Here is a 20097-nt window from a genome sequence, read left to right as displayed (position 1 = left end):
AAATCTTCTGATTTCATTTTCAAAAAAAAAGACTTTCTTTTCAAGAGTCTCAGTTTTATTTAGGTTCTCAACTCCAGAACGTTCCCTAAAACAGACATAAGACAAAGTCTTGTATTCCTGAATGGATATTAAAGATGTAACAACTTAACCCTGAAGCTTAGGCTCAGTTTTCAGCTCTCTAGGCCAACAAGGTCAGCTAAAAGCTTCTACTCTGGCTTTGAGTTTATATGTTATTTCTGGCTACTGATTTCTTCCTCACTGGTATTGGAGGATGTCATATTTTGAGAGTTAAATATTTTCAGCTTTTCTATGTGTTTACATACAGAGGTCATCAGTATAGGAGGGAGGGTGTCCATATCAACCTAAATGCAGTTTAGGTTGATATTTCTTATATTATTACATAGCATAGTGGTAAGATTACCAAATAACGAACAAATTATGAAGCTTAACTATCATGAAAGTTTTATTTATTTTTAAGTTTTTAATGGACCAGCACGTTCACCTGGTTAATAAAGTCTTAGGTTTTAGTTTTGGTTCTTATTGTTGTAAGCTCACCTGTGTGCTCGGTAGAATAAGGTAGAATAAGATAGGTAGGTTATTAAGAAATCCTGCCTGAAATCGCGGCTTTTGCCCTGCTGCCTCCTGCTCTCACAGGTCTATGGAAATGCAGGACCTTGCAAGTCCTCATCCTCTTGTTGGAGGTGGTGACACTCCTGGGAGCTCCAAGCTGGGGAAAGCCAGTCTCAGCAGCACATCAGTCACCACGAATGGGACAGGAGGTAAGTGTCCCACCCCAGAAACACCCAGAATCACACCTCAGTGTTTGCTGTAATTTCACGTGTGAGGGATCTGCTAATAAATAAATATCTCATTAGCAGTAACATAATCAGCGTTCTATCCAAGGAATGTATAGTTAATGGATTTGTTATTGTCCTCTTGATGTGTTTGAATCTCACTCCGCTATGGCTGAAAGCACTCAGAAAGAACAGATCCTCCCAGTGACATTTCCAAGGTCATCAGCGAGGCTTCCTTTTCATATTTGCCCTTGGAAATCTTCTGCAAAATGTAGAAAATGTGGCCAAAGGATTCGCGCTCTGATCCTACCAAAAAAAAAAAGAAAGAAATTATCCTAGTATTTGGCTTTATTTTGAACTGTAAGAGAAAGGCTACCCCCAAATTTTTCTTAAAAATGCTTTTGGGAATAGAAAAATATCAATATCTGCTGCATTTTCTTTTCAAAGAGAATTATATCCACTATGTATTTAAAACAGAAATTGAATTTTTTTCAGATACTTTCTCATTTGATTAGCCACAGCATATGGCAACAATAAGTTATTATTTCAAATATTCTGCCCTCTTGTTTTTTATAAAATGCATTCAATCTGTCAGAAAATATGATCTGATTTTTGCATCAGCCTGTGTATATAGAGAGACTATATACACACACACATATGATGTATAAGCTGCAATTGAAATTACTAACCATCATTTTAAATTTTAAATTTTGTACATCTAGTTGCTGGTCATAAAAATTATATGAAATTTGGTTTTATTCATAAACTATTCCTGTTACTAGATATCAGCATTTGCCACATCATATTTTCTTGTAGATTTTCCATAACTATTTATGAAATTGATACACCTCTTCCCACTGACTTTAGAATAACTGTGCAATCTAAAATTTTCTTTGTGAAGTTGTGTGCATTGCAACTTGCCTGTATTTAATAATGTTTTACACCAAACCCTTTGTAGATTAACATTTTCCTTGTTTATAATGTTTATTTGTCTCTAAACATGCATCTGTAATTTCGGCTAATTAATTAAAGGGCTGCAAATTTATAAGATTGTTTAGTGATGACTTCTGGAGAACCTTAAATTGGGTACAAATAGTAAGACTTTTAAAAAACCCATGCACTCTGGGCTCAGACCTTGAGTTCACCCCTCATCATGTGTATATATTTAACTGAACTAAAACAGACCTAATAAACTCAAACGGAAAGCCAGCCAGTGCAGTTACAATTTTGGCGAAAAGGTCAGAAACTAGTGCAAGCATTGAGGTTACTCACGTACGCTGAGCAGGCGTTCAGACAATGAATCCTTATGCTGTTCCTGTTCTCAGGGGACAACATGACTGTTTTAAACACTGCAGACTGGTTGCTGAGTTGCAACGTCCCCTCTTCCGCAACAAGTATGAGAGACGATGGTACACTGCATGCGTTTGCGTGTGTGGATTGCCCTTCTGGTTTGCTTTCTGTTGCTGTTTCCATGTCTGCACCTCTTTTCTGTGTTCAGTGCTTGTGAAAAAGAGACCTGAACGTGCCTTTTAGTTTATTGATAACAGTTGGCTTTGTTTTTCTCCTCAACTGGTCATCTAATTTTAGACTCCTTAGATCAGTAGTGTTCTTTTCTTAGATTTTTCATAGTTCTGCACAAATGGGTGCATCTATTGTTTTTCTATCTGTCAGTTATTAAGTGTTTTATTCAGCACAATCAAAGCAGTTGTCCATCAGAGCACAGGAAGCAGATTGTGCAAACATACAAACTCAATCATCTCCATAACCTATGGACTTTTATAACTTAAAATTTCTTAACATGACGAAAAAACATTTGTTATTTTACAGTCTTTGTTGAATATTCCAATTAAAGTACCTATAGTAGCATTAGCATTTAAAATCCCATCATTTAAAAAGTTAGTGATGAAAGCTTATACATTTAAAATTATAAATATTGTCTCTTAAAATGTTTTGAACTATCAATATTTACTACATTCATATATAATATATATAAAAGTATAAACAGCCTTTCCTAAATCAAACCTTAATATCTAACAAAATGGAAAAATAAAAAAATAGTGTAATACTACAGTGTTACCACCCACTTTTTGGCTTAAAAAGACCTCACCACCCGTCAGAAAAGAGCATTGCAAGCAAGCTCTCAGAAAAGCACAGTGTGGCTGGACCTCGCTGTGTCTCAGATTAAATTAAACTATTGACCTGTGAATGAGGAATGCTCCATTATGCCCATTACTTATATTTTTATAGTTTTGGTTTCAAGTTTTTTTCAATTCTACACTTAAAATATACTTTTTGTATTTAAAAACTTTGTTGCCAGGGTGAGCCCCAGTGGCCTTGTGGTTAAGTTCAGTGTGCCCCACTTTGGCGGCCCGGGTTTGGTTCCTGGGCACAGACCTACAGCTCTGTGTTAATGGCTGTGCTGTGCTGGCGGCCCACAGACTAAAAAATAGAGGAAGACTGGCATGGATGTTAGTTCAGGTTGAATCTTCCTCAGCAAAAAAAAAAAAAAAAAAAAGGTGTTGCCAGCAATTAGTTCCTCTTACTTCTAACTCAGGGGTCTTTTTCTGTGAAAAGCCAGATAGTAAATACTTTAGGCTTTGTGGGCCATACCATCTGTGCCTCAGCTACTCAGCAATGACTCCGGAGTGCAGAAGCAGCCGTAGACAATACAGAAATGAATTAGTGTGGTTAGGTTCTAACAAAACTATTTAAGGACCTTGAAATTTGAATTTTATATAATTTTCATATGTCACAAAATATTATAATTTGGGTTTTTTTTAAACCTTTAAGATGTAAAAAAACATTCTTAGCTCACTGACTGTTGTTTTGTTCTAAACCAGTATTAATGTAACGCAGGCAACTTTACAACAGTGAATATGTACAAAGAATATTTAGTAATTTGCGTCTAATCTCAGCCAGAAACCTTTTTCTGAATGTTAAGAATCAGGTTTTCCTGGTTCTTAATGTTAATGTTAAGAGTTGTGTGGCCATGTGGGAAGAGCAAGGACTTGTGTATGAAGGGGACCATGGATCTTAGCGCTCCACTTATGAGCTGTGTCATCTTACACAAGTTGCTTAATCTCTCTGAGCTTCAATTCCTTTCTGTAAAAGAAGGATAATAATAACATTTCCCTGGCAAAGCTTCTGTCTTAAATTCGATAAAGTATGTAAATTGCTTAGCAATAAATACCAGTTTATTTCCCTTTCTTTGATTAACAATTCAATAATAATTAGGCAACAGGTTTTTTTTTCCATGATTGGTACCTGAGCTAATATCTGTTGCCAGTCTTTTTTGTTTTTTTCCCTTCTTCTCCCCAAAGGCCCCCTGGGACATAGTTGTATATTCTATTTGTCGGTCCCTCTGGCTCTGCTATGTGGGACACCACCTCAGCATGGCTTGATGAGCAGTGCTAGGTCCACGCCCAGGATCCAAACCGGGGAAACCCTGGGCCACCTAAGCAGAGTGCGCAAACTTAACCACTCGGCCACGAGACCGGCCCCTAGGCAACACCTGTTTAAGGAAGGTGAAAACATGCATCACGTGAAAAGACTCTCCAGTGTTTAGTCATATAATAAATTCTTCTGCATTTAAAACATGTAAACTGGCCAAAGAAGGCAAATTTTTAGTAACCAAATGTTAGGTATACTTTGACTATTAACGATATAGTCTCAGAGGCATATTGATATGAAGTTTTTAATGACTTTTCCATGTCGGGTGTTTATAACACAGAGTAAGCATTTGGTGCATAATCTCTCCCATTGAGAGGAAACTATTTTGTTTACAGTCCTGGATTTCATTTTGGAATTGGATCATTTCATACAATTATTATAGTAAAACAAAAGGCAAAAGCTAATTTAGTAGCTTTTCAAGATCTTTCCATTAATTTTGAGATGTTCAGAAAGATAATGTTAATTATATCGTTTTTATTAATACGGCGGAGTTGATAGTATCACCTTAAGATCCTACCATACTGTCTATGTTGATGGTGTTTAAATATGCTACATTGTTACTTAAAGTAATTTAAAATGTTTGGACACCTTAATCCTAATCATATAAGTACATCTACAGACTTATATTGGAACTTACAATTTCCTTTCAAATTTTTGTCACTTGTAAAATTGTTAAAGTGTAGAACCACCAGTAAAAATAGGATAAATGCAATCACTCCTTAGCATATAGGTCAGTGGTCAACAAGCTTTTTCTGTAAAGGGTCAGGTAGTAAATATTTTGGACTTTGCAGCCCATATGGTCTCTGTTGTAACTATTCAACTCTGCAATAGCTGCAGATGATACGTAAATGACTGAGCTTGGCTGTAATCAAATAAAATTCGATCTATGAAGACTGACATTTGAATTTCATAAAATTTTCCCATGTCACGAAATTTTATTCTTCTTTCGATATTTTTCAACTGTTTAAAAGTGTAAAAGCTGTTCGTAGCTCACAGGCTGTATAAAAACAGGTCAAGGGCCAGATTTGGTCATGGGGTATCAATTGTCGACCTTTGATATAGATGTAGATAGATGCTATACGTGAAGCGTACGCACTTTATGTATATGCCTATTCATGCATGTAAATGCATGCCAGTCCTATGAAAAGTTACTTCCAGATAAAGGTAAGATTCTCATTTGCTAAAGGGTGTCAAGATTCACGATTAGCTATACTTTATATACAAAAATACTTAGGAGGTCTATTGGGTATGCTTAGGATAGAGTGACTTTTCACATTCCCAATTAAAATGTATCAAGTTCCTATTATATGCCAGGCTCAGTGCTAGGAAATGGGAACCCAGTGACCTATAGAACATGATACTGGCCATCAATGGACCAAAAGTCTAGCAGAGGGAAAGAGACAAGAAAATAATGAATGCATGATGTGTCCAAGGTGGGTGCTCAGCAGAGGGAAGGAATATTGGATTCTACATGGGGATTAAGAAAATACTTCAAAGAGAAGGCTTGGGGGAACCCAAATCAGACATTGTGATCAGGTTTATAGCATTTTCTACATTTAAAATCTGTATATTGTAGAAAAGAATCTTCCAGAATGTTTAATATTTAGATCAATGACTCATATGTGATAGATTTGTTTCTGATCGTTATGCATTTGTGCAGTAGAGCTACCTACTCTTGTAGCTCTACTCTTTTTAGATATTCTTTTTGGAATAAAAGCCATAAATTGCTTCATCAAAGTATTTTACACGATTAAATACTTTACGGATATTAAGGAATGAAAGACACTTGGTGCTCATAGGGTTTTGAGTGAATATATTGATTTAAACCAACATAAATCATAGGCTGCACCAGTTATTAAACTGGTAGGCAATACTTTTTGTGCCCCTGCAGTGTTATAAATCGTACCTTCCTGATTTAACAAATCCTGAAATTCTGTGTAGACCCTAAGCTATTCGAAGTCAGTGTGTGTGATTTTGTGATTCAGAAAGAAGGATATTTGGAATTAGATGTAGATAGTCTCTTAAGTGGACATCAGTTTAAACGCAGATCTCTGAAGATGAAATGTAAAATGTAAATGACTTGGGGCAGCTTCTCTTTCAAGGATTGAGTCTGATCTTGCAACAAATGAGCACGAATGTTGAGTTACGATAAGGCAGACTTTCTCCAAAAATAATTAATATACATGAATGTTATATCTGAGCTCAAAAGATAATCTGAGGAGACAAGATTAAATTTGCTTTGGAAGTATGTGTATGAGGGTGTCCATGAAGGTTGGGATGCCAAGAGAGAAATAAGTAATTTAGTGGCCATAGCTGACACCTGTCAGTAATCAGGTACAATCTCAATTTAGTGTATAGATAGCAATTATTTTTAAAGGTAAAAAATAAAATCCAATCATATCAATATATTAAAATTATCTGGACTTTCTTTCTTTCTTTTTTACTATTTGGCTCTACGAAAAACATCCAAATTGGAAATGGACAGCTGGTGGGGCGGGGACCTCACAGTACAGTATTCCTTGAAATAATGGTTCTGTACAAAGTACTCTGTATGGTTTTCTCATCCCACTTTTACATGAACCCTGACTCACTTATTTTGAGCATGTAGAAGAATTAAAACCACAAAATTCTTTAACCTAGGACATTAAAATATGATTGTTGCTTTTGAAATCAAAACATTTACTTTGTAAGCTTGAATTTTGTTGAAAAATGTGATACTTTGCTCCAGTAGAAGGTTATCCTTTCCATTTTATAGCATGTAATAATTTTGAACATTGTCCTGAAAATAAGTTAAAAGCCCTATTTAACCTCTGTATTAATTTAAGAAAAATAAAATACAGCAAGAAAAGATACATTTGACCATGACATGACTATACACTGATAATCATTTTGAATGAGGATTTTACAAGTTTTAGAAAATAATAAGATGCATAAAACTAGATTTATTTTGTTGACAAACATCTCTCCAATAGTACCATGCACATACTTAATGAAAAGAAAAGTTTCCTGCCACTAGAAAAGTATCTAGTATATCTAATTTAAGGAGTGGAAACAAAAGCATGACAAAAGAAAATGGAGTACATTTCAAATTTAGTTAGACCTTTATTGAAAGTGACTTCCAGTTTTCAAACTTAACTATAATTATTATAATGTTTACTTTATACTAGTTACTTGTTTTATAAATATTAGGATACTTCTTTGTAGTCTAACACCTTTTTAATAAATGAACTTATCGTATAAGGATTGTCCATTTCACTTCTTTTTTTGAGTTTCTGTCCCTGAAAAAAACCAAATTATTTATTATTACCTAATATTACTTTCTGTATAAGATCAAGCCAAAATAACTTTGTGTCTTACCTGGAGCTTGAGGTGTTTGTTAATATTCGCCAATGAAAATAGTTTCTTTTCTGTAGCAGTATAATTAATATCCACTCTTTTCCTATTATTCTTCTCTTACCTCCATATGTAAAATAAATTTACATTAATGTGCTCTGTTTTCCCCCTAATGTTAGTATCTGTTTGTCGAATTATTACTTTAAAATCCGTGCATTTTAGTACACTGAACACATCTTGGTATTCATGCTTCTCTTCATATCCCTAGTGCCTTTTCTCAGTAAAATGAACCTGTCTTTGACTAAATGCAGACCTTTAAAATTTTAATGAGAGCTGTTTCCAGTATAATGAATACAACCACAAACTCTCTCTCCCTTTCCTCCTCCTCCTTTGACCACCCAGAACATTCAAGCTGGGGAGATTATATAATCAACACCAATATTAAGTTTTTGAAATCGAGTCTCAAAGTTGGGATCCAAAGTAACAAAACTCGCCTTCATGTCTGGCTTCTAGACCAGTTTTGTTCGACACAGCTCACCTTCTGCTCCCCTCTTGCCAATTCACAAGTGAAATATATGTTGCTATTGGTATCGATAAATGTATTTTATAAACATTGTTTATGGGTTTAGGCACATTTAAGTAGGAATTCAGCCACAAGCAGAATCTGGAAATTCCCAGAAACTGTTGCTTGTCTTAGTTTTGCTGAAGGCTTTGGTTTATGTCTTTTTGTCATAAAAGTCCTGAGTCAAATGTGGACACTGAGTCACAGAGAGTAGACTGTACACCCATCTACGTCACACTCTGGAGCATCTTTATACAGATGAAAGGAATTCTTCAACACTTGGCTCCGCCTGGGAGGGTTGGATGCTGAAACTGCATTTCCTGGTCTCAAATTCTAGCTCTTACTAAAGGCGAGTCATTTAACCTCTTCATGCCTCAATTTCCTCATCTGAAAGATGAAGATCATAATATTATGTACCTCATCCGATTGTCGTGAGGAGTGAGTGAGTTCATATCTATAAAGCACAGCAACAGCACCTGGAATGTAGGAAGTACCTTTTAAGGCTGTGCTGTGGTTATCTGCTTTCAAACTTGCTACTTCTTGTTGTCTTCTAAAATATTTCATGAGGAAGAAATGGAAAACATACTTTAGTAGCCTATTCCCATATTTTGCAGTTTTCATTTTTAACAAGTTGTTCCTAATTACTGTCTACAAGATAACCCCCTTCTTACCACTCTCTGAGCCTTTGTGAAGGGTCTCTGTCATGAACATAAGCCACTGTCATCCCTGAAGGCAGCCCATTGGGGTGGAGAGATCATGGATGTTAGAGCTGAAGATCTGAATTCGGATCCTAACTCTATCATCTGCTGTGAAACTTATACAAGCTCCTCAGCCCACCTGAAGTTTAGTTTCGTCGTGTGTAAAATGGGTATAGTGGTTCATTCCCAGCAGGGTTGTTTGAAGGGTTACTATAGCCTAGCCCCTGGTAAGCCCTCCATCCTCCATAAATAATTATATAGTAGGAAATAATTTTTTAGTGGTCAGCTCTGACATAGTATGGACTACTGTACAAATAACACTTTCCAGTAGTCACCCCCAATTCCTTATTTATCATTATTCAAATAGTTAGACACTACTCCTCAGATTAGTGTTGCTATTGAAACAAGGTCAACCTTAAATTTCCCTTTTGCTAGCAGAGGTAATGCAAGTTTCTTTTCTTCCTTTTTCCAACCTTTACAGTTTTCCTTCAAGTCTTCCAGCAAACTTCTTGACATTATTAAATCACGGATACTAAATTAGCCCCAGAGCTCACTGAGGGAGGGTCCGGTCACTTCCGTTCCTGTGGAGAGAAAGCATAATCGTTACTGCGTGTTCCTCCATCAATTCCTTGCTTTCCTAACAGAGTAACATTGCTGCCTGGCTTGGTTGGTGGGTACGCTGTTACCTCGCTATTCTTTTTGCCCTATTTGTTCATGACTGGCTAGTCTTCAGCTTTCTTCTTTATGGTTTTCTGCTTGCTTCTAAGTTGCTTAACTGTATCGTTCTATTTATGACCAGGAAATGTAAGAGGTGTTAAGTAGAAAATAATTTAGTACATTCCCTCGCTGCTGTGATGTATGTAGCAGAGCTTTGCCCACACAGGGAAAATATGGTGTGACAAACCCGGCAGAGGCTTTTCCACTGCCTCCCTCCCCCCAACTTGTTGCGTCTAATAATGACAATAATGTGTGCCAGGCTACATCATTGCCAAGTGAGGATTTTGCCAAGATATACCACCTCAAAGTAGAAATAACAGATTAAAGAGTTTTCAAAAGATATACTGACTGCTGTAGAAATCGTCTCTTATTCGACACTTATCTCTATAACGCATTAAAAGTTGTTATGCCACTAAAATAAAAAGCCCGAGACTTCATGGCTCTAATCTTTTTTAAGAGCAGAAATTTATTGAGTGCTTCTTTTGTCACCCATCATGGGAATACACCTGTGGTTTCTGTATCTGCATATCCCTCCATTGACTCTTATGCAATCATTTTTTAAAAATGTCTTCTCGGGAAGAATAATATGTAAGCTAGCAAACCTCTCTGTTACGATCTGGATTCAATGTGCTGAAGACTGATGATTCATTTTTTCTGCCTTTTGACTATAATATCAGTGTGTGCTTGTGTGAGTTAAAAATGCAAAGCTGAGTATTGCTGTTTCACTTTATAAGGTTGACTGCCTTTCAAAGGCAGATCCGAGAGAACTAGCTTAGGCAGAGGATTTTTAGATGATGTCCTCTACAAATGCATGCCCGTTTAGAAGCTAAATTAACAGAACTCTCCTCATCGACTTCTCCAGTTTTCTCTTGCATGCCCATGGTAGCTAGAAAACCCATGAGTAGAACAGTCAGCAGCTTTGATATAAATTTAGAAATAAAACTCACATGTACTTATTCTTCTGCATAGTGTCTCTCCTTGCAGTCAAAACAGAGCCTTTGAACAGCAGTGAAACCACAACCACAACTGGAGATGGAGCGCTTGACACCTTTACTGGGTCAGGTAAAGCCTAAGCTCGTGTGTTGTTCCGTACACATTGGGTACACATAATCCCCCTCACGAACAGGCCGCCTAAACCAGAGCTGTGAGAACTTGGGGCTTTATAAATTTAGCAATCAATTCACTTTTTTTGAGAACTATTTGTCATATAACTATGTATTTTTAGAAGTTATATTTGGAGTGGTTTTTGGATTTCCAGTTGACAGCGAAACAATTCCCCAACTTTCGTGTTAGAAATAAGCAGAGTTGTCTTCCCTCGTAATAATTTTATACCATGTTTAATTTAATAATAAGGTTGTAATCATTGACTTTGTTCCTTCAACTTGCCCATTTAGATGACATAAAAACGGCCTTCTCTCCAACATTCGAGATGTAAAACTATCCATTTGATTCCTTCTAAATAACCTTGTTTCCTCTCTGGGTTTAAAAAAATCCTCCCATGTAAGCAGCTGAGTGACAAGTATTAAAGGTTAATGGGCTGAGGGAGAGCCATGCTGGTTGCATTAGAGCCAGCCTCCAGAGCACCACTTTCACTCCCACGCTTCAAAGAGAACAATAGCGTGTCTTGAAACATCCACCCTTTTTAAATATAAATGCCGGATAACTCCCAGGTGGGCACAGAGGACGCGCATTAAGTTGACTTGGTTAAGTTTTTTTTTAAGTTACAATATTTTGTTTGGCTTATTATCTAGTGAAAGGAATTTTTTTTGGTTTTTTGATTGTTTTGTTTTGTTTTTTTTAACCTGAGCAGCAATTGGTAGAGCAGAAAGAGGAACATTAAACCTAGGAAAGTATTTGCGTTAATTAAATCGCAGTTCTGGTATTCTACTTTAATATGTTTTACGTGTATCCATGTTCTCGTGTACAAGTATTTTATGTGGGTATGCTTCATGTAAGAAGAGTTGAGTTATATCCTTGAGGATAATGTCGTGAGAGCATCTATTTGACTTTTATAGATAGAGATGATCCCATTTCATGAGCTCACACTGAAAGTAGTTGCCATGTATTCACATAAACATTAGTACTCCAAACAGAAGGAAATTATAATTCATACGCTTTGCATAGAGACTCTACTTGTTAATCCATATCCTTTCTAGCAATTCACCTGCCTCCCAGGAGATAAATAGGTACCAACTTGCTCTACATTCTTTATTACTCACTTGCTATAACACTTGTAAACTTTCTGCCAAGTAAATGCATGTGGACGCATTTTTAAGGAAAGAAATGGTATTATTAAGTAATTGCTAACATATTTAAATGGTACCACAAGTTAATTGAAAACTAAATGACAAAATTATAGAATGCTAGCTCCAGAAGGAATTTCAGAGATTATGATCCATTTTATAGGCAAGAATACAGAGGCACAGAGAAGTTGACACTGGTGAAGGCCATGCAGTCAAGGCCTCACAGATGGTCACTGGTGTAGAGTCCAGAACAGTGTCCTGATCAGTGTAGTTCCTCTTTCTGTGATACCTCATGGGAAAATATAAAGATGGAAAAACAGATAGGTGTGAGCGGTCATCCTGTCTGAAGTGCACTCATATTATCTATACAAATAGTTTCCCAGTTTTTTTTACTGTTATCTAGGGCTGTGCTGTCCAATAAAGTAGACACTAGACATTTGTGGCTAAGTCTAAATCAATTAAAATTTGGTAAAAGTGAAAGTTTTGTACCCAGTCACACTAGTCACATTTCAAGTCTTTAATAGCTGCATGTGATTTTTTTTAGTGGCTACCATATTGGACAACTCAGATATAGAACAATTCCAGCACCATAGATCAAGTTCTTGTGGACAGTAATGATCTACATCAGAGATTCTCAAAAGCAGCACTATTAAAAATTTGGCTAATTTTTTATTACGAGGGAGCTGTTTTCTGCAATATAAGATGCTTAGCAGCATTCTATAATCTCTCCCAGGATCGATGTCACCCCCCAGTTGTGACAACCAAAATGTTTCTAGACATTTCAAATGTCCCCTAGCAGGTGAAATTCCCACCCACCCCATCCATCAACCCCTACCTACCACCCAATTAAGAGTCACTGATCTAAGGTGTCACAATAAGAAGAGTAAAACCTTAAAATTGCTTGACACCACCCTCTGAGAATCTGATCATATTCTTTAAAAATTTGTTTTACTTAATTTTGAGGATATTTTGAAGACAAACAGTTTTGTTACTTTGGTATGCAGAAGTGGTGGAGTATAGTGTTGAGTGCTTTGGGTAATTTTTCTTGATTAAACAGCCATGGGGAATAAAAGGAAGACCTCTCATATTTGTACATGGAATTACACATGTTCCAGAGGTCATCCTGGACATTGGGCTGCCCTGTGTAGGAACAGTCTTTACTTTGATCAGCATAACCTCAACTCACTTTAGTGAAATTTTGTTATTGTTTTCAGTTATCTGCAGATTTATGAGTTAGAATAAAATGTATAAGTTTTAGTTAAGAAGCATAAACTTTCCAAGTTTTAGGTGAACAGCTTAGTTTTCTGAGCAAGAGGTTTTATATTCTCTTTGGAAAATGAGCATACAGACATTTATAGGAAATTATAAAGGATGAGCCTTTATACTGTATGGGTACATTATTTTAACGATGTCTAAATTCATTCATTAGAGGGAAGAAGCATCCTATATATTTAGATTTGTGTTTCTGTATATGGGTTGTTTTCTGAAATAATTTTGCTCTTTGGCTTATTTAATAAAATCTGCTATAGTGAGTGTTTCTTTTCATTATTTGATATCTACTTGGAAAAGCCTTGTGTTTTACAATCTTGACAATAACTGATTATTATCATCCAAGTCTTGAGTGTGCCAAAGGGAAGTTTTAGAAATAAGAGACCAAAAAGTGTGGAATTAAGCCTCATTTAACTATATTTCTGCTAAAGAGAGTATTCACTATTGTGAACTAATGAATCAGAGTGAATTTCCTGTGGAATAACACTATTGTTATTATATAATGTACATTCAAAGTCCACGCTGTGGTAGAAAAAGCCTGTTTTCTTTGAGTTGATTTGAAAGTTCTAAACATTTTTTAAATTTTTGGTAAATAAGTAGAAAATTAATGGTTCATTGTCAATTTATTTTCAAATATGTTTAACAAATTCACTTATTTTGGTTGCTGAAAATATTTAGAACACAACATCTCGAGTCATATTCAGTGATTTTCAAAATTGATTCATAATATTCTTGAAAACATACTTTCTGCACTATTGCTATGAAAACTGTAATACATTTTCCATACTCAGAGCTTACAGGCTAAATAACATTTTAAATACATTAAATTCTACGTGTTTATGAAGCAGTAGATCACAAGGGCACTTAATAGCATTTGGATATAGAAATATATCATGTTTCATAAAATAGTTAGCAACCTAAACCTATTTGTCACTTTTACAATTCTAAAAGTTTAGCTCCAGAATTACTATGAACAACCTAGAAGGGACGTGGTACTTTGAAGTATAACTATGATTGATTAGACTAAACTAATTCCAGCACTGCGTTGTGTACGACTTTAATCTTTTTGAAAAGTGAATGAACAGCAGATGGCCTCATAAAGACAGGCTGTGTGCGCGCCCAGTATGGACGGGCTCTGAAGGGACTGCCTCAATGCTGCAGAGGCCGACCATTCGCAGTACATCTGTCTTAGTCAAGGCGCATGGTTAAAGGAAAGAGAAACTTCCAAACTTTTGGATATAGTCCAGTTGGGGGCTGCATGTTTAGATGAAATGTTAATAGGACCCGACTTTCACCTTTAAGTTCTTCTCAAAAAGTGCTATCTCTGAGAGTTTAAAGTATATTTGTAAATCTGATTGCTACTGCATATTGCACCTATGTTTTTTTTTCAAAAAAGTATTGTGTTATCACTGATGCCTCCTGTTATATTCCAATTATTACTAGAATATTATGGACTCTGCATTTTTTAACTAATCTGATTGATAAAATGAAAGGAAATAGAAAACGATAGCCTGTTACAATTTGAAAATGAAGGTTGGAACTTCAAATTTTTCTTAATTTTTGTTGTATTTCGATTAGGATACATATGGAGGAAGAACAATATATTGCCATCATATTTGAAATTTAAAATGTGAAGTTAACAAATTTTAAAACTTTACTTTTATGTCATGAAAGCTCAATTACCTATAATCAAAGATATTTATTCATAGCACGTTAACACATAAGAGCCTGCTAATGATTTGAGAAAATGGAAGAACAGTGGAGGGAAATGATTTGTGAGAAAAATTCATTTCATGCTCTTAGAACAAACTCACTGCAGTTTCATTAGAAGAAAATGTTTGGGCATCTGTTTCTCTTTAGAAAATGAATTCATTTTCTTTTTAGAAACGTTATCTATCACATGATAATTTCTTCATATTGGTTTTGTATACTCCAGTGAAATATATTTATGAAGCAACCTTTGTGCCCTGGTTCTTGTGTCTTCCAGTAATAACAAGTAGTGGCTACAGCCCCAGATCAGCGCATCAGTATTCCCCCCAGCTCTATGCGTCCAAGTAAGTGGGCAGCAGATTCTTTCCAATTTGTTAGAATCATTTTCTGGGATTATCTTTATTAATCTGTATTCACATAATACAACAACTTTTATGTATATAAATGTGTCATAGGAAGTTCAAGAGATAGAGACATTGATAGATTACTTGGATAGATTAGGCATATGGATAATATCCTGTGCAAATCTAGAAATGGAGATACCCTCACTTTTCTCTGGACAATTTCCTTAATTCTGGATATTTTATATACCTTGAGGAAAGCATCAAGTTCAAACCTGATACGCTGATTTTTTAATGAAAATTCAAAAATGCTGGCTAGTTTAAAGAAAACCTAAAAAGGTTACATTTTATTTAGACATCAACACTTCATAATTTGTTCCATCATTACAATATTTTTTATTGGATTTCAAGGTCTAATAGGCATTCTTTTGAAGAATATGCTCTATTGTTTTATAACTAATGTCAACTTATTGAGGACAGTGGTGAAAGTTTCAAGTTAACTCTATTGGGTGTATATCTGAATTTGCTTGCAATCAGCCAGATGTGTCAAGATTTTGGATTCCTGATTTATACACATTTAAATGTTATTTTCTGCAGCAGCTGGAGTCTGTCCTTAAGTATAGGCTGGGGGCTGGATATCCACTTGGGAACATTCTGTAAAATGTAGCATGATGAAGAGAATGGCATTCCATTTCTTTTCAGGAAGCTACCTACATTTTTCTTTTTCTTTTTTATTTTAAGGTTTCTAGTTTTTGGTAGATAATTCTTTGTAGGGCTTTCAATGACTTCTGTAGTTGTTGCATAGTGTTAGATCACTCATGTTGACTGGAAATATGAACATATTAATTAACTGGCCCGTGCTCCATTTTCCACACCACACACATTGATTGAAATATGATTTCAGGTGTAAGCAGGAGTTATAGACCTGGAAGAGACTTTAGATATAATGTCTAAGCCAAATTTCTCATTTAACAGCTGGGGTGTAGACTTAGAGAATTTAAATTACTTGTCCAAGGTCACTAGGCTGGTTTGTAGCAGAGCTTGGGTCCTGTCATTCAGACTCTTGTCCTTTCCTGTGTTGTTAAAATTATATTGTGGATAAAGAAGAGGATTACTTCCTGGCTATTGTAAGGTTTCACTGAATCTAGGCTGTCTGAACTAATATGCAGTCTTTGTTGCCACAGTAATGCTATTTTTCTGATATTTAGGCCCTATCCACACATTCTTTCTACACCAGCAGCTCAAACAATGTCTGCCTATGCAGGCCAGACTCAGTATTCGGGGATGCAGCAGCCGGCCGTCTACACAGCCTACTCACAGACAGGACAGCCCTACAGCCTGCCCACTTACGGTATTTCACATCTTCTCTCTTCTCCTTCTTTGATTGTAAGCAGGTAGTCCTGCTGGCTAGTCATTGTATGTTGTAACGTAAGTTACGACTCAGGAGTGAGATCGTTCGACTCATTAAGTGGTTCGCACATGCGTTTTTCAAGCAGACTTGGGCGTGATGTTGCCAGGCATCAAGACAGAGAGTGGACTTCCGCAGACGCAGTCCCCGTTACAGAGCGGGTGCCTCAGTTACAGTCCAGGCTTTTCTACCCCGCAGCCCGGCCAGACCGCTTACTCCTACCAGATGCCAGGTAAGCAGCACAGGACACACGGTACGTGAGGAGGAATCCTTTAAATGAAACTCCTTGACTTCAGACTAGGAATGTACCATCGTGCAGACCACTGCTCACGCAGTTTCGTCAGAAAAGACAAGTAGCTAGGAAGGAACATGGTGAAAAGAGTTGAATATACGTCAAGAAACATGACCCTTGCCAAATTCAAATACCGAAGTTTAAGTTGCGTAAGATTGGCAGGAAACCAGGCCCAAGCAAAGCACCTCCAAACCAGCAGACGCATGTTTGACACCCACGTAAGTGATTTCAAAGATTCGAGACAGAAATCAGTATTTTCTTGTTAGTATTCCCCAAGTACGTAATGCTGTTTGGGTTATATTTAAATTCGAATTAGCACTTTTCTAATCATTGACTAATTGAGGAATTTTTGTTCGTTCCTAAAATACCTCTTCCCTATTGATACTACATTTCTTAACAGGAATATTTATAAGTTGTACTGCCTCCCCCAAGTCCTCCATATATGATCATTTAATTTTTCTTCTTGTTTTTGACTCCAATTAAAAATTATTGATCGTTATGTAGTAGTTACAGAAAAAATGTTAGTGATGTAGTAAAAACATTAAAAGCTCATTCCTATATGTCATTTTGTCCATATTGTTAGTCATAAATTTAGGGCTATATTGACATGTTTGAACCAACTAGTATTGACATTTTAGTCGGTTGACTAAACTGAAACAATTGCTTAGAGCTGTCCGGCTGAAATGGCCGGCCTCCTTTCACCTGGAATGTGGTAGAAGCCTATTTGCATACATGCCACAGCCACAGTGAGCCACCTGGCTTCAATTCGCAGCGTGACAGAGACCAGAGCGACATTTTGATCCATTTCCTGCAAATACTTTCACACTGGCTGTTCCAGGCCAAGGCTAACGGGCTTGATTACATAATGCTCTTTCTATTCAAAACACGCTGATAAAGCAAGTAATCAGCTGCCTCCTCTTACCTCTTAACAACACATTCCATGACAACATATTTTTGAAAAATAATCTGTGAGTTGATAGTTCACTTTCGGGTTTTGCCCTCATTTTAAAAATAAATTTCTGTAAAATTCTAGAAGGCCCTCAAAGCTTAGATTATGGCCATATAAACCCCATTGATTCCGAACTCTAGTTCATAGCTCTTTTTGTTCTAAAAAACCCATAGAAGAATGAAAAGACAGAGCTGCAGCATCGGTTCTAAAAAGGTGGTGTGTTTACTTTCTAAGCTACCCCTGTCCAGATGTTTAATTCAAGTGACTTTTGGAGGCAAATGCAGTTGATATGACCATTTGAAAGACCCAGTAGTCCAGCAGTTCCCGTAGTCTCAGGCTGTGTCATAGCTTATTCTTTGAGTACTTCTGCACTTCTAAACGCTTAGCCCTTGAAGCGTAGCTGTGGTCCCTGATGAGACTGTTCCCATGGGCTCCTGTTTAGCTCCATAGACGCTATAGGAAAGGCGTTACCTGTTGTCACCAGGGGGCTAGAGCTAAGCGCATTCTCCCCATGAATCTCTCAACTTCAAATTTCACTATCTTAACAACAAAATTAAAGACATATTTCTCTCATTGAGTTCTGCAATTTGAAATATTTTTGTTATTTTACCAGAAATGCTTTGAAAATGCAGTTTGTTCTTTATCTCTAGGTTCTAGTTTTGCACCGTCCTCTACTATTTATGCAAATAATTCAGTTTCCAATTCAACAAATTTCAGCGGCTCACAACAGGTATAGTAGATTTTTGTATTTATGCTTTTTATATGTTTCAGACTTTTGAAGAATAGTTTCAGGTTGCCACATAAGTGCGTGTTCTCCTAGAATCACGTTTCTTTATTTAAAATTAAGCTGGCATTGCAGGATAGTAAAAATTAGCTATCTAGAATTCTTTGGATATGTGTAACCCTGGATATTTTAGGTTTTCTGGTTGCTAAAGATTTGTCTTTTAAACATTTAAGCTGTGATTGTTTTAATCATTTGGTGGGGAATTACAAAAGGTATTGCACATTTCCCTATTGTCTTAAACAATACTAAATATAATTTTATTTTCTTGATAAAACGGTTATCATTATGAACATTGCTTTATGGAACTATAATCAATAATTGGGTTGTGCTGTAAACTATCCAACATTTTTAATCCAAAATATCATTTGTTACTAAAGAAAATGCCTCTCAGACTACTGTTGGCTTTTTTTTTAATTCTATGATTCCTTTTAATAAATGTTTGCTTCCTACTCTCCTGACAGCTGTAATTTTTTGCTTTTGTCACTGTGCCTGCCTCTAGCAGTCATTAATCCTCCTCGTAATTACATTTTCTCAATATTTTTGTGAGTTTTAAGATCTAGTTTGTTAGAATTATGTGTGGAGCGTGAATGAATGTTCCTGAGTGAGTGAATTGTCTTGGAGTGAGATGAATTTATATATCGTCACTTCCAAATCTTTCGTTCTTATTTCCTAGTTCAGTCTTGTTTAGGGTAGTTAAGATGGAAGGGTAACTGGTTTCCTGAGTGGGCAATACACTATTTTACTTTCATATAATTGCTGAGATTTATATATTCTAAAATGTAAAATACCGCACAAACATTTGCTCTTTGGATTTGCTGAAGGAATTATATTAATTGCCTTCTTTTTAAAATTTCATTAACGTAATGAAAAGGAAATTTTGATTATCAAGTAATGTGGAATAATATTTTGATAGGATTGAACTGTAATTTGGCAGTAGTTAGAAAAATAATTTCTTAGAACACTAAACATCAGAGCCAGTATGTATAATTGTATTTAAAAAATTGAGAATTTTTGATAATCCAGGTAGCTTAATTTTACACATTTATTGATATGGCAAACATTTTTTGGGCACTTGTTGTCTATTAGAGTTTTGACTAGCACTGAGGATTCAAGAACAATAAGTCATTGTCCCTTGCTCTCTGGAAGGAAACAGTCCTCCTGAAGAAACAGACATGAAAATAATATGCAACAGAGGGTGTGAGGCAGTGAATATAAAAATAGAAATATACACTAGGCCGAGTGGTGGAATAAGCCAAGACTATTCTGTTCTACTTGGGAGGATTAGAAAAAGATTCATAACGGGGGAGAAAATGTATTGATGAAGGTAGACTTCCATCATAAAACAGATCCAGTACCATCTTAATATTGAAATACAATGGCTCCAATATAAAATGTAACCTGTATTTTGGGCCATGGTCTGAATACCAGTTTATTCTTTTAGCAAATACTTATTGAGAGCCTATCATTTATTAAGAACTGGTCTGGGGCCCAGCCCAGTGGTGCAGTGGTTAAGTTTGCACATCCGCTTTGGCGGCCCAGGGCTCACT

At 36.1% G+C, this 20097-nt stretch overlaps 1 protein-coding gene across 20 annotated transcripts in view; it reads left to right on the top strand.

Moving 5' to 3' along the window:
* Positions 1-20097, top strand: part of EYA4 (EYA transcriptional coactivator and phosphatase 4) — a 253017-nt gene that overhangs the window by 188237 nt on the left and 44683 nt on the right. For 8 of the 20 annotated variants that reach the window (XM_046677392.1, XM_046677381.1, XM_046677383.1 and 5 more), the window contains 7 exons: positions 655-779; positions 2120-2188; positions 10524-10616; positions 15003-15120; positions 16326-16468; positions 16611-16757; positions 18417-18496. In XM_046677392.1, the coding sequence (XP_046533348.1) occupies positions 655-779; positions 2120-2188; positions 10524-10616; positions 15003-15120; positions 16326-16468; positions 16611-16757; positions 18417-18496 (775 nt within the window). The remainder of the gene's footprint in view (positions 1-654; positions 780-2119; positions 2189-10523; positions 10617-15002; positions 15121-16325; positions 16469-16610; positions 16758-18416; positions 18497-20097) is intronic. The other 12 variants (XM_046677388.1, XM_046677389.1, XM_046677386.1 and 9 more) reach the window with 8 other exon arrangements.

This window comes from Equus quagga, chromosome 11 (genome assembly GCF_021613505.1).
Source record: "Equus quagga isolate Etosha38 chromosome 11, UCLA_HA_Equagga_1.0, whole genome shotgun sequence".
NCBI lineage: Eukaryota > Metazoa > Chordata > Mammalia > Perissodactyla > Equidae > Equus > Equus quagga.
The sequence above is the reverse complement of the archived record's forward strand: the minus strand, read 5'-3'. Positions and strand labels throughout refer to the sequence as shown.